This window comes from Tursiops truncatus, chromosome 9, assembly GCF_011762595.2.
Source record: "Tursiops truncatus isolate mTurTru1 chromosome 9, mTurTru1.mat.Y, whole genome shotgun sequence".
Taxonomy (NCBI): Eukaryota; Metazoa; Chordata; class Mammalia; order Artiodactyla; family Delphinidae; genus Tursiops; species Tursiops truncatus.
Window position 1 is genome coordinate 32,143,968 of NC_047042.1, and position 12,560 is coordinate 32,156,527.

The following is a 12,560-nucleotide window of genomic DNA, read 5'->3' on the forward strand; positions in this document are numbered from 1 at the left end:
AGAGAACAAGTAACAAACGTTGGCAAGGATATGGAGAAAAGGAAGCCCTCATGCACTGTTGCTGGGAACGTAAATTGGTACAACCGCTACACCAAACAGTATGGATACTCCTCAAAAAATTAAAAATAGAACTAATATAAGACCCAGGAATTCCACTCCTGGGTATTTATCCAAAGAAAGTGAAAACACTAATTAGAAAAGATACATGCACCCTTATGTTCACTTCATCGTTATTCTCAATAGTCAAGATATGGAAGCCACCTAAATGCCCATCAATACATGAATGGATAAAGAAGATGTGGGGGGTGTGTGTGTGTGTGTGTGTGTGTGTGTGTGTGTGTGTGTGTATACACACACACACACACACACACACACATAATAGAAAATTACTCAGCCACAAAAAAAGAATGAAATCTTGCCATTTTTGACAACGCAGATGGACCTAGAGAATATTATGCTAAGTGAAACAAGTCAGACAGAGAAAGACAAATACTGAATGATTTTACTTATATGTGGAATCTAAACAACAAAATAAATGAACAAACATAACAAAACAGAAATAGAGTTATAGATACAGAGAACAAACAGGTGGTTGTCAGAGAAGAGGGGTGTGGAGGGAGGAAAAAAAATAGGTGAGGGAGATTGAGAGGTACAAACTGTCAGTTAAAAAATAAATGAGTCAAGGAGATGAAATGTACAGCGTGGGGAATAGGGTCAATAACTATCTAATAATTTTGTACAGTGGTAATATCATAACTAGACTTACTGTGATCATTGTGAAATGTATAGAAATAGTGATTCACTATATTGTGTAACAGGAACTAACAGAGTTATAGGTCAGTTACACCTCAAAAACAAACAAACAACTCACAGAAAAAGAAATCAGATTTGTGGTTACCAGAGGAGGGGAAATGGATGAAGGCAGTCAGAAGATACAAACTTCCAGTTCTAAGGTAAATAAATACTAGGAATGTAATCTACAACATGATAAATATAAGTAACACTGCTGTATGTTATATATGAAAATTGTTGAGAGCTAAATCCTAAGAGTACTCATCACAAGGAAAAATATTTTTTCTATTTCTCTAATTTTGTAGCTACACAAGATGACAGATGTTCACTAAACTTATTATGATAATCATTTCATGATGTATTAAGTCATATTATTATGCTGTACACTTTAAACATACAGTGCTGTACGTCAATTATATCTCAATATAACTGGAAGGAAATAAAGATCTTAAATAATGTAAACTTCCATCTTAAGACAGTAAAACAGAGCAAATTAAATCCAAAATAAAGCAAGCAGAAGAAAGACAATAATAAAGAATAGAGCAGAAACTAATGAATTAGAGAATACAAAAACAATAGAGAAAAATCAATGGAACCAAAGGCTGATTAAAGGTCAACAAAACCAACAAGCCATTAGGGAGACTAACAAAAAAAAAAGAAGACTCAAATTACTAGAATCAGAAATGAAAAAGGGGATATCACTACCAACCTTACAGAAATAAAAAGGATTATAAAGGAATACCAAGAACAATTGTATACCAATTACTTAAAAAACTGTAAGATGAACAAATTCTTAGAAAGATACAAAGTACCAAAGCTGACTCAAGAACAAGACAGAACTCAGAACAAGTAACAGGGTTGAATTAGTAGTCAAAAAAATACACAAAGGAAAAGCCCAGTGAGCTTCACAGGTTCACAAAACATTTTAAAAATTAATACCAGTTCTTCACAAACGTTCAAAAAATGAAACTGGAGAGAAGACTTCCCAACTCATTCTACAAGGCCAGTAATAACTTTGCCCAAATCAAAGGCATTATAAGAGAACAAGAGACCAATATCTCTCATGAACATGGATGCAAAAATTCTCAACACAATAGTAAAAATCCAAATCCATCAACATATAAAAAAAATCACATAGCATGACCAAGTTGTATTTATCCCATGAATGCAAAAGTACTTTAACATTTAACAATCAATTAATGTAATATACCATATTGACAGAATAAAAAACAAAACTACATGACCATCTCAACAGATGAAGAAAAGCATCTGACACAATCAAAAACCCTTTCATGTTGGGTGAGTTGGAAGACTCATACTCCCCAATGTCAGAAGTTACCACAAAGCCAAAGTCATCAGGACAGTGTGGTATTGGCATAGAAACAGACATACAGATCAATGAAACAGAATTGAAGAGTCTAGAAATAAACCTATCTGTCTATGATCAACTGATTTTTGACAAGGGTGCCAAAACCATCCAAAGAATGGGGAAGGGACAGTCTTTCAACAAATGGTATTGGATGAATCCTTACCTCACAAAAATTAACCCCCAAATTGATCAAAGACCTAAATGTAAGAACAAAAACTATAAACCTCTTATAAGAAAAGTGGGAATCTTTGTGACCTCAGATTGGGCAATGGATTCTTAGGTATGACACCAAAAGCAGAAGCACCCAAAGAAAAGACTGGACTTCACAATTAAAAACGTTTGTGCTCCAAAGGACACTATCAAGAAAGTGAAAAGACAACTCAGAGACCGGGAAGAAATATTTCAAATCATAAATCTGATAAGGGACCTGTATCTAGAATATATGAAGAACTATTATAATTCAATAATAAAAAGACAAATAATCTAATTAAAATAGGCATAAGATCTTAATAGACAATTGTCTAAAGAAGACACACAGGGACTTCCCTGGTGGCACAGTGGTTAAGAATCCACCTGCCAATGCAGGGGACATGGATTCGATCGCTGGTCTGGGAAGATCCACATGCTGCAGAGCAACTAAGCCCGTGAGCTACAACTACTGAGCCCGCATGCCACAACTACTGAAGCCCACGTGCCTAGACCCTGTGCTCCATAACAAGAGAAGCCACCGCAATGAGAAGCCCGTGCACCACAACAAAGAGTAGCCCCCACTTGTCACAACTAGAGAAAGCCCATGCACAGCAACAAAGACCCAACGCAGCCAAAAATAAATAAATTAATTTAAAAAAAAAGAGATACACAAATGGCCAACAGTAAGCACACGAAAACATACTTTATATCATTAGTCATCAGGGAAATGCAAATCAAAACCAAAAACTTGTATAAGAATATTTGTAGCAGCGTAATAGCCAACAGGTGGAAAAAGTTCCAAATGTCCAACAACTGATGAATGGATAAGTAAAATATTGTATATCCATACAATGGAATATTATTTTGTTCATTAAAAAGAATGAAGAACTGACACATGCTATAATATGGATCAACTTTGAAAACATGCTAAGTGAATGAAACCAGTCACAAAACCCACATATTTTGTGATTCCATTTATATGAATGTCTAAAACAGGCAAATCTATACACAGAAATTAGTTTAGTGGTTGCCTAGAGCTGGGAGGGAAGAGGGAGTGATAACTAAATAATACAGGATTTGTTTTCAGGGGAACAAAAAAGTTCTAAAATTGACTGTGGTGATGGATGTACAACTCTGTGAATATATTAAAAACCACTGAAATGTACAGTTTAAATGAGTGAATTACATGGTATGTAAGTTTTACATCGATAAAGTTGTTTTAAAATTTTACATAAATAAATGAAGAAAGAAAACCATAAAAGAAAGTATAAGGTACATGGTAGAGGACCACTGAAATCCCATTCCCAGAATAGCTCAATCTAATCCCCTTCATAACAATATTGTATCTCAACTCTTGGGCTATAAAGCTAGTGATGTTCTAATGATCGAAGTACTCAGCCAATAGCTTGATTTTAACTAATACCCTACGTGCCTTGATTACATGTAATTGTTCATTACATGTTAGCTATTGTACTAGTCTCCACTGAGTTGGGTGGCAATAGAGCATTTACCTTCCTTCTCCTTCCCTACAATTAGGACAGGAACAGGCAACTCTTCGAAGCCTCTTGCCAGGCTGCACCTCTTGATCAGAAGCCTGCTGGCCTTGCTGCAAATGCACTTGTGTGAGTTGGTCAGGACTAACAGCACCTATAGTTGCATTAGCAATTCCTCCAACTGCTACGGTTACAGGAGCTATTGTAGCTTGTTGGACTTTCACTCCATCTTGTCCTTGCTGCTGACCTAAAAATGAGAGGGGAAAAGAGTATTACAATGTTTTCTATTCCTAAAAAAAGGATTTAGAAAATTTCCATATGGACACTTTAAAGCTACCATATTTGTTCTAACAGATTATCTGTGTAAAGTACAAAAGCAAAGGGGTTAATTTAAGTTTTATACTATGCCAATCCTCCTAAAATATAATATTCTAAACTTAGCAGCTCAGGCTTCCTCTATATCTGGTTGGTGGGACTATACATAAATTTTAACCCCCTTGTGGCTTAATTTCTCCATCTGTAAAATGAAGATTAATAATCCTTGCTACCTTACTACCTCACTGAAGTGCTGTGACGATTCATGAGACATTCTTTGAGATCCTCAGATGAAAGATGTTATATAAATAAAAAGCATTATTATGACCATTTCCACAGTAAGCAACATCTCATTCACTCCATAAAAATACAGGAATAAAAAGTAACTAAACAAAGGATTAAGTATAATGGACATTTCTCATTCCTAAACACTTTAAATTAAGCAAACATCTCTTTACTGATGAGTCTTTTTTTTTATTTTACACATTGAGTTAAGCAGTTTTTTTAAAAATGCAAAACCATGCATGATTATTACATACTGTCACTAAAATCACAGAACAGACATTTAGGATATTATTACTTCATTCACTCATGTTATATAGCTTAGTTTTCACCTCTCAGGTCAGTACACATACCAACTTGGCTATGTTGGCTTAGGGAAAAATATGATAAGCAATATATAATATGACAAAATTTACATGGCTTAAGTTGATCCTGAGTGTATATGAGTATGCCTTATAATTATACTTTCTCTCAACATAGTTCTACTTTCTCAGGTGTGGGAATAGCAAGTATGTGAAGGGGCAGAAAACACCCATTTATGAAGGAATGCTCCCACCTCAGAGTTGATGTAAGAATTAAATACGTTAATTTTTACAAACCCCTTACCACCACCAGCGCCTAGCAAAGAACTGTTCATTACATGTTAACTATCATTATTACTAGTCTCCACTGAGTTGAGTGGCAATACAAGAATAAAATATGGTTGCAGAAACAAACATGTGAGTACTGCATATAAAATAAAAGGGTTTATTTTAAAGCTGCATATGTAGTACTTTAAACATGCGAAGCAACCAAGAAAAGACAATAAAAATTAGCAAGTGAGAAAATAGCACACATTTTCAAAACAAAATTAAACCTTTGACTCTGCCAGCCAAAGTCAATCTCACCCTCCTCTGTGTAGTCACAGCAATCTGAAACCTTTAGTAGTACCAATAACTTTAACACAAATAAAATATATGTGGAGCTTCCCTGGTGGCGCAGTGGTAAAGGATCCGTCTGCCAATGCAGGGGACATGGGTTCGAGCCCTGGTCCGGGAAGATCGCACATGCCGCAGAGCAACTAAGCCCGTGCGCCACAACTACTGAGTCTGCGCTCTAGAGCCCATGAACCACAAAGACTGAGCCTGTGTGCCTGGAGCCTGTGTTCCACAAGAGAAGCCACCACAATGAGAAGCCCGCACACAGCAAGGTAGAGTGGCCCACGCTCGCCGCAACTAGAGAAGAGCCTGCGCGCAGCAACGAAGACCCAACACAGCCAAAAATTAATAATAAAAAAAAATATGTGTTCTGTCACTGCTTTAGTTGAGACACATATTTTAGTTCTTCTAGTAAAGTTTAAATTTTCATTCACCTTTGCATTAACAAGGTGTGATAGGTAAAGAAATGAAAAGTAAAGTGAGAAGTTGTGAGTTCACGTCCCATTCAGTGACTGTACACTTGGAGATCCTCACTTTCCTCACCTCTAATAATACTGACCTCCCTAAAATTCCTGTCCCTCACCTACTTTGAAGAGTTGTTTATGAAGATCAAATTGATTTTCTAATGGGTAAAGGCTTTGTAAACTGTAAAGCAATATGTAAAGTATAATTATTATGCCTCAATGCAGCTTTCGGGCACACATAAGTTCTACATACTCAGTAAAACCAGATTCCTTAAGGATGACCTTGGCTAAGCAAACTATGCAAACTACTTATGCATCTAGAAGCACAGTGATACACATACTCCCTATTTACTGGGGGGAAAAAAGCATTTTTGGAAATGGGAGTTCTATCCAAACCAGCACTAAACACTATACAAAGTCTTTATAGATTGGTCCCTATGGAGATGCAGGTATTTCAGGTTGGCAAGTATTCTTTATGTCCCCTGAAGTCATGAGATATTTCTGGCCGTAATTTTTCCAGCTACTGTTTATACAACAGTTGGTCATTCCTTTCAGGTTGCAATGATATTTATTTAAGATGCCCTTCATTATGTCAAAGAACTGCTAGAGATCCATGATCACTGGCTGATCATACCATTTCAACAGACTCTCAAGCCTCCCTACGAACGTTTATTTGTTGAATGCCTAAACAACTTGAGGAGTTATTTCAAGGAATAATACTAAGCAAACCATATTTGAATTTAAATATTTAAGCCTGACAACTCTCTTGACTTCTTAACCTAGATGTCCCAGACAGTTCAACAACAGCTCAATACTACTTTTCTTTCATTTCTGTGACCGATCAAGAACAAGCCACCAAACTCCTTACTAAGGCCTCTAAGGCCCTGCTCAAGTTTAACTCCACCCACCTCTCAGACCTCATCTTTTATTAGTCTCTCCCTTGCTCGCTCTACTCCTAACACACTTGCCTTTTCCTCTGGTCCTCAAACAAATCAGGCTCATTCCCTGCTTAGGGCCTTTGCACACACTCTCTAGTCTGGGCGAGGATGCCTTCGCACCCAGATCTCTGCACAGCTGACTCGTTAGTAACAGTCTGATCTCAGTTCAAATCCTCCTCTTTAGAAATGCCATTCCTGACCACATCATCATAGTTCCCCTTAGTCCATTTCTGTATGATCACCAAGTTTTGTCTTACTTGCCTTAAATTATCTTGTCCTTTTATTTTTTTCTGTCTTCGCCTCACTTCTGAATGTTCAGTGCCATGGTAACAGAGATCCTGCCTGTTATGTTCACTGATGTATCTCCAGATGTGGAACAGAGCCCAAACAACAGAGCCACTCAATAACATAAGCTTAATAAAGGAAAATTTAAAAGAAAAACACATTTTAATGCTGTTTTGATCATATCACTTCTGTGCTCAATAACTTTCATTCATTCCCCATTGACCAAAGTCTGGCATTCAAAGGACTTCCACCACAGGGACTCAGCTCCTGGCTCACAGATTTCCTCCTAAAGGCCAAATCCAATGTGCATTTCCTCAATGCACACAAATAAGACTGCACTGTTGCATGTGACACCATTGACTACTCTGTCCTTAAAACTTGACTGTTGGAGCTAACTCCCTACAATCTCAGAAACTCTTCCTCTCTGTTAGCTTTCCCTATCAGCATTTAAACCTAAACTGACGTCACGTTCTTAAAAGATTTACCTACACTGGTTGCCTTTACTCCTCATTTCCCATTCTTTCTTTCTTTCTTTCTTTCTTTCTACCTATCTATCTATCTATCTATCTATCTATCTATCTATCGGCTGGGTTGGGTCTTCGTGCTGCGCATGGGCTTTCTCTAGTTGTGGAGAGCAGGGGCTACTCTTCGTTGCGGTGCTCAGCCTTCTCAGAGCACAGGCTCAGTAGTTGTGGCGCACGGGCTTAGCTGCTCCGCAGCGTGTGGGATCTTTCCCATATCAGGGATCAAACCCGTGTCCCCTGCATTGGCAAGTGGATTCTTAACCACTGCGCCACCAGGGAAGTCCTTCCCATTCTCTCTTTAAACTACTGAAATTAGGTGTCCAACTCATCATTCTGCTAAAATGATGACAGAACAAATGATTTCTCTGATGGTAAACCCAAACATACTCTTCCCTTTGATCTTATTTCACCTCTGGAGCACCTGGAGCTGCTAATCCCACCCTCTTCTTGAAATGCTCTCCTTCTTGGGCTTCTCACTACTCACCACTGCTGTTCCTCCCACTTCTCTAGCCACCCCCACATAGTTCCAACTTCTCATTCTAACTTGCTCCTTGGTTTATTCACACACTTTCATAACTTTTACTACTATGTGTAAGCTGTATCTCCCAAATCTGTACCTTATGCTCAAACACCTCTCATGAGTGTCAGACTCTTCTTGTCATCTGCCAGGGAACATTTCCACACAGATTTTTCACAGGGAATCTGTCTAGGAATCAGACAGGTTATCCCACAAAAACGGTACTCCTACCGAGCTACCATTTTCTCTTGCTTGATTACTACAATAGCCTCCTAACTGGTCTCCCCGCTACCACTGTCCTCTATAAGTTCATTCTTAACATTGTTTCCAGAAGAATCATATTTGCAGAACTATTATACAATAAGAATATCCTGGGGCTTCCCTGGTGACTCAGTGGTTAAGAATCCACCTGCCACTGCAGGGGACACTGGTTCGAGCCCTGGCCCAGGAAGATCCCACACGCTGTGGAGCAACTAAGCCCGTGTGCCACCACTACTGAGCCTGCGCTCTAGAGCCCACATGCTGCAACTACTGAAGCCCAAGGGCCTGGAGCCTGTGCTCCACAACAAGAGAAGCCACCACAATGAGAAGCCCATGCACCATAACAAAGAGTAGACCCCGCTCACTGCAACTAGAGAAAGACCGCGTGCAGCAACGAAGACCCAACGCAGACAAAAATAAATAAATAAATAAATTTAAAGTGTATATTGGGAAAAAAAAAGAATATTCTGTAATAGATAAAAAGAATGAAAGAAATCTTTATGCACTAACCTAAATAAACCTCTAAAATATATGGCTGAATGAAACAAAGTTACTGATGTTTATGTTATGATACATACTACAGACACTATATATTTCCTACAATGATTTTCACACTAACACATAAATTGAAAAAAGTCTGAAAGGATATGTAACAAATTGATTAACAGTGCTTACTTCTAAAAGGGAGAATGAGATTGAAGTGCAGTCAGCAGGAGTGTTAGCTGCACTTTTTTTAAAACAAGGAAAATGTTTCCATGTATTACTAGCATATTAAAGATTAATTTTAAAAGGAAAAAACCTGCTGGTAACTAACAGACCCAATATGGAACTTTATTATTGCTTTTATCTGCATTTATCTGATTCCTAATAGAACTGAACATGTTCTTCAAATATGTGTTGGCCATCTGAATACCTTTTCTGAATTGTGTGTTCAAATCCTTTGCCATTTATCTACTATGGCTTAGATCATTTCTTTTGTGTAGCTCTATTTATTAAGGACACTTTGTCTTGTTTAAAATATTTTCTATGATGTATAAGCTTTACCCACATATATTAAAACCAAAGGAAATATGGCTTGGTCAAGCCCTGCAAAGTCAGCTATAAATGACATTTTAAAAACTCTGATGCCTTCACAACATTTAAATACAATGGGAACACAAGGGGAGAAGTAGAAATAATAAAAGATGAAGATACAACCTTATTGTCCATTTCCTTTGACTGATTTGATCCTCTTAGCATTTCACACCAACCCTTTGAGGGAAGTAGGACAGTTAATATTTTTGTTTTATAAATAAGAGAATATAATCCAACTGGTCCTTATTTATTCTTATGGAAAAAAACGTGACTTACAAGATTTGAACGACAGGTAACATTACTGTGTACGTAAAACAGGCCTATACATTTGAAAAATAAAAGAAACCCCAACTATCTATCAGTAAAAAAATTAACCCAGCTACCAATTCACTGAAAATGATCTATTTAATAATAGTGACGCACAGGTTCAAAATACTATTTTAAGTACATGTTTCATAATTGTGTTTTTTACACATAGTCTAGGATATAAGGTTATCTACTAGATTTGAACAGGAAAAACAAAAACTGTTGACTTCCATAATATAAAACTTGCTGTGGAGGGCTAGAGGGACTTCTTACTCTTGTGAAAACATTAAAATGATTCTTAAATCAGCCTATTTTGGTTTATTTATTTCCTCTACAGATTTAACTGGGAGTCTGTCTATACAAAGGCCTCTGAAGGAAAGAATATATGCCTCCTTACTTTGATGCAAATAATTTTCAATAACTATACTCTGAAATAGGATTTGGTTGCCTTATAATCTGACTTAAAACAGACAAGAAGGCTGTGTATTCCTAAACATAGTAAGATAACCAGGTATGTCTAGGGTTGGGGGGCAGGGGGAGTAGGAAGAAGAAATGGGAAGTGACTGCTAATGTCCCTGGGGTTTCTTTATGAGGTTATGAAAATGTCCTAAAATTATATCATGGTGATGAATACACAATTCTGTGAATACACTAAAAGCCACCGAATGTAAACTTTAGATGGTTGTATCATATGGTATATGAATCACACCTCAATAAAGCTGTTCAAAAAAAAAAAGTTGACTAAAAATTCTACTCTTGTTGGCTGTAAGTCTCTTTAAACTAGTGATTCTCACCTGGAGGTATTTTTGTCTTCCAGGGGATATTTGGCAATATCTAGAGACGTTTTTGGTTTTCACAACTTGGAAGGTATTACTGGTATTTAGTGGACAGAGGCCAGGGATGCTCTTAAACATCTTACAGTGTACAGGACAGGCCCTCAAAACAAAGAATTATTTGGTCTAAAATGTCAGTAGTGTTGAGGTTAAGAAGCCCTACTTAAACTGAGCTTCCATAACTCAACTAATGTTCATGGCCCTCATTTATTCATTATAAACAACCAGAACCAAAATAAAATGTATGAAAAATTAAAACATGGTACATTTATATGCCTAGAAAAACGATAAACTATATGCAGCTCCATTAAAAAAAAAAAAAAGCAACTACATGACTCTGAATTAAAGCCCTTACAAAGAGAGTAATATACATTTGGGAACAGACTTTGACAGATATATGACTTGGATAGATTCCATAGTACAGTGGTAGTAAAAAGAATAATACCTTGAGTTTGAAATTATGCTTATTCCAAAATACTTCTTTACCTATTGAAGAGCTGTCAACTCTGTGTTTTTCTACAGATGAACTATAACCTGAGAACATTAAGAAATAACTGAGTCTTCTCTGAACTTCTTAAGTGAAGGTGAACTATATATTAGCAAATGATTTCCATGACCTATCATGGGTCATGTACAAGTTGTAAACCTATACTGAGTCCCTGAGTAGGTACAACAGACAGTTTAGCAATACCTATAGATTAAACAGAGCTTTGAAGTCAGGCAGATCTGTCTTTGAGTTCTAAATCTCTGTAGTTTCTTCCTTTGAGTGGCAGGAATTAACTGAGATAACGCATGTAATACACTTAGCACAATGTCTGGAGTACAATAAACACTCAATGTTAACTCCAATACATCTGAAATTGCATAACTGGTTAAGTACAAATACTTAATAACAGCCGTTCAGATTTCTATAAGTCTTAGATCTTTGCATAAGAACTTAGTGTACAAGTGAGATTTATTCATTCGACAAACATTTCCTGAGTACCTGCTACATGCTTAACACTGCTGGAGAAATAAAGATAAATAGAGTCTGACTTGAAATTCGAACGTGTGGGGAAGACAAGTTTAAACAAATAATTATAATATGTGCTACAACAAAAACATACATAAGATGCCTAAGTAGTACAGAGGAAGATGATTTACTAGAAAGGAGAAACAATGAAGGTTTCCTGGAGGAGATAAAACCACTGCCAGGTAGAAAGAATAAAGGTAAACAGGAAGGCAATGGGAATGGGTATATTTACAGGCATAACTCTGAGACAGCATATTGCTGGAGATTACAGTTCCAGGAAACGAGGGGCTTAAAGGTAGTGCTGGAGGGCTAGATCAGGAAGGTCCTTATTCAATTTCTTAAACAAGTGACTTTCTGGGGTGGGGGTGTGAGGGGTGGATCCTTGTTAAAATATCATGGCCACCCCTCCCTTCCCCAACCAGAGAATAGCTGCCATATAATAGTCACCTACATTTACTGAATTTATTAAATGGCCAGAATACATAATCAACTACTTTATCCTTTATCACCTAATGCCCTCTCTGAAGGCTCTGAGAGGTTATGTAAATTTCCCAAGGTTATACAGCTGCTATCAAGTACAGCTGCTATCAAGTTACAAAGCCAGGGTGTGAACCTTGTTCAGCCTGAATCCAGAGCCCTGCACTCTTTTCCAGGTGGCTATGGTATCTCCTTGGGAACCAGGGATATAATTTGGGCTTTGGAGGCAATAGAGATTTATCAATGTCTTAAACAGAAAATTAATGGATTCAAGGTCACATTTTAGATACAACATTGCCAAACAATCAAGTGAATGGAGTGTGGAAGTTCTATTCATAATTTTCAAATAAGACCTGTAAAAGACCCATCATTATATCCTCCATATTACATTATGGACATGACTTTATCAGTGTTCTAACATGACCTTTACACAGATTAGATAGGAAAGCTGCCTAAACCAGCCCTATGCATCAATTTAAGATTTTGCTTTTCATTACCATCTATTGAAAAAA

At 37.1% G+C, this 12,560-nt stretch overlaps 1 protein-coding gene across 2 annotated transcripts in view; it reads right to left on the minus strand.

Annotated features, from left to right (window-relative positions):
• The window catches only part of SP4 (Sp4 transcription factor), a 71,836-nt gene that overhangs the window by 28,896 nt on the left and 30,380 nt on the right, over window positions 1-12,560 (minus strand). Inside the window, exon 4 of one of the 2 annotated variants that reach the window (XM_019928423.3) lies at window positions 3,862-4,090. The exons of the other annotated variant lie outside the window; for it this stretch is intronic. Coding sequence (XP_019783982.1) covers window positions 3,862-4,090 — 229 coding nt within the window. The remainder of the gene's footprint in view (window positions 1-3,861; window positions 4,091-12,560) is intronic. 2 annotated transcript variants of the gene reach the window in all.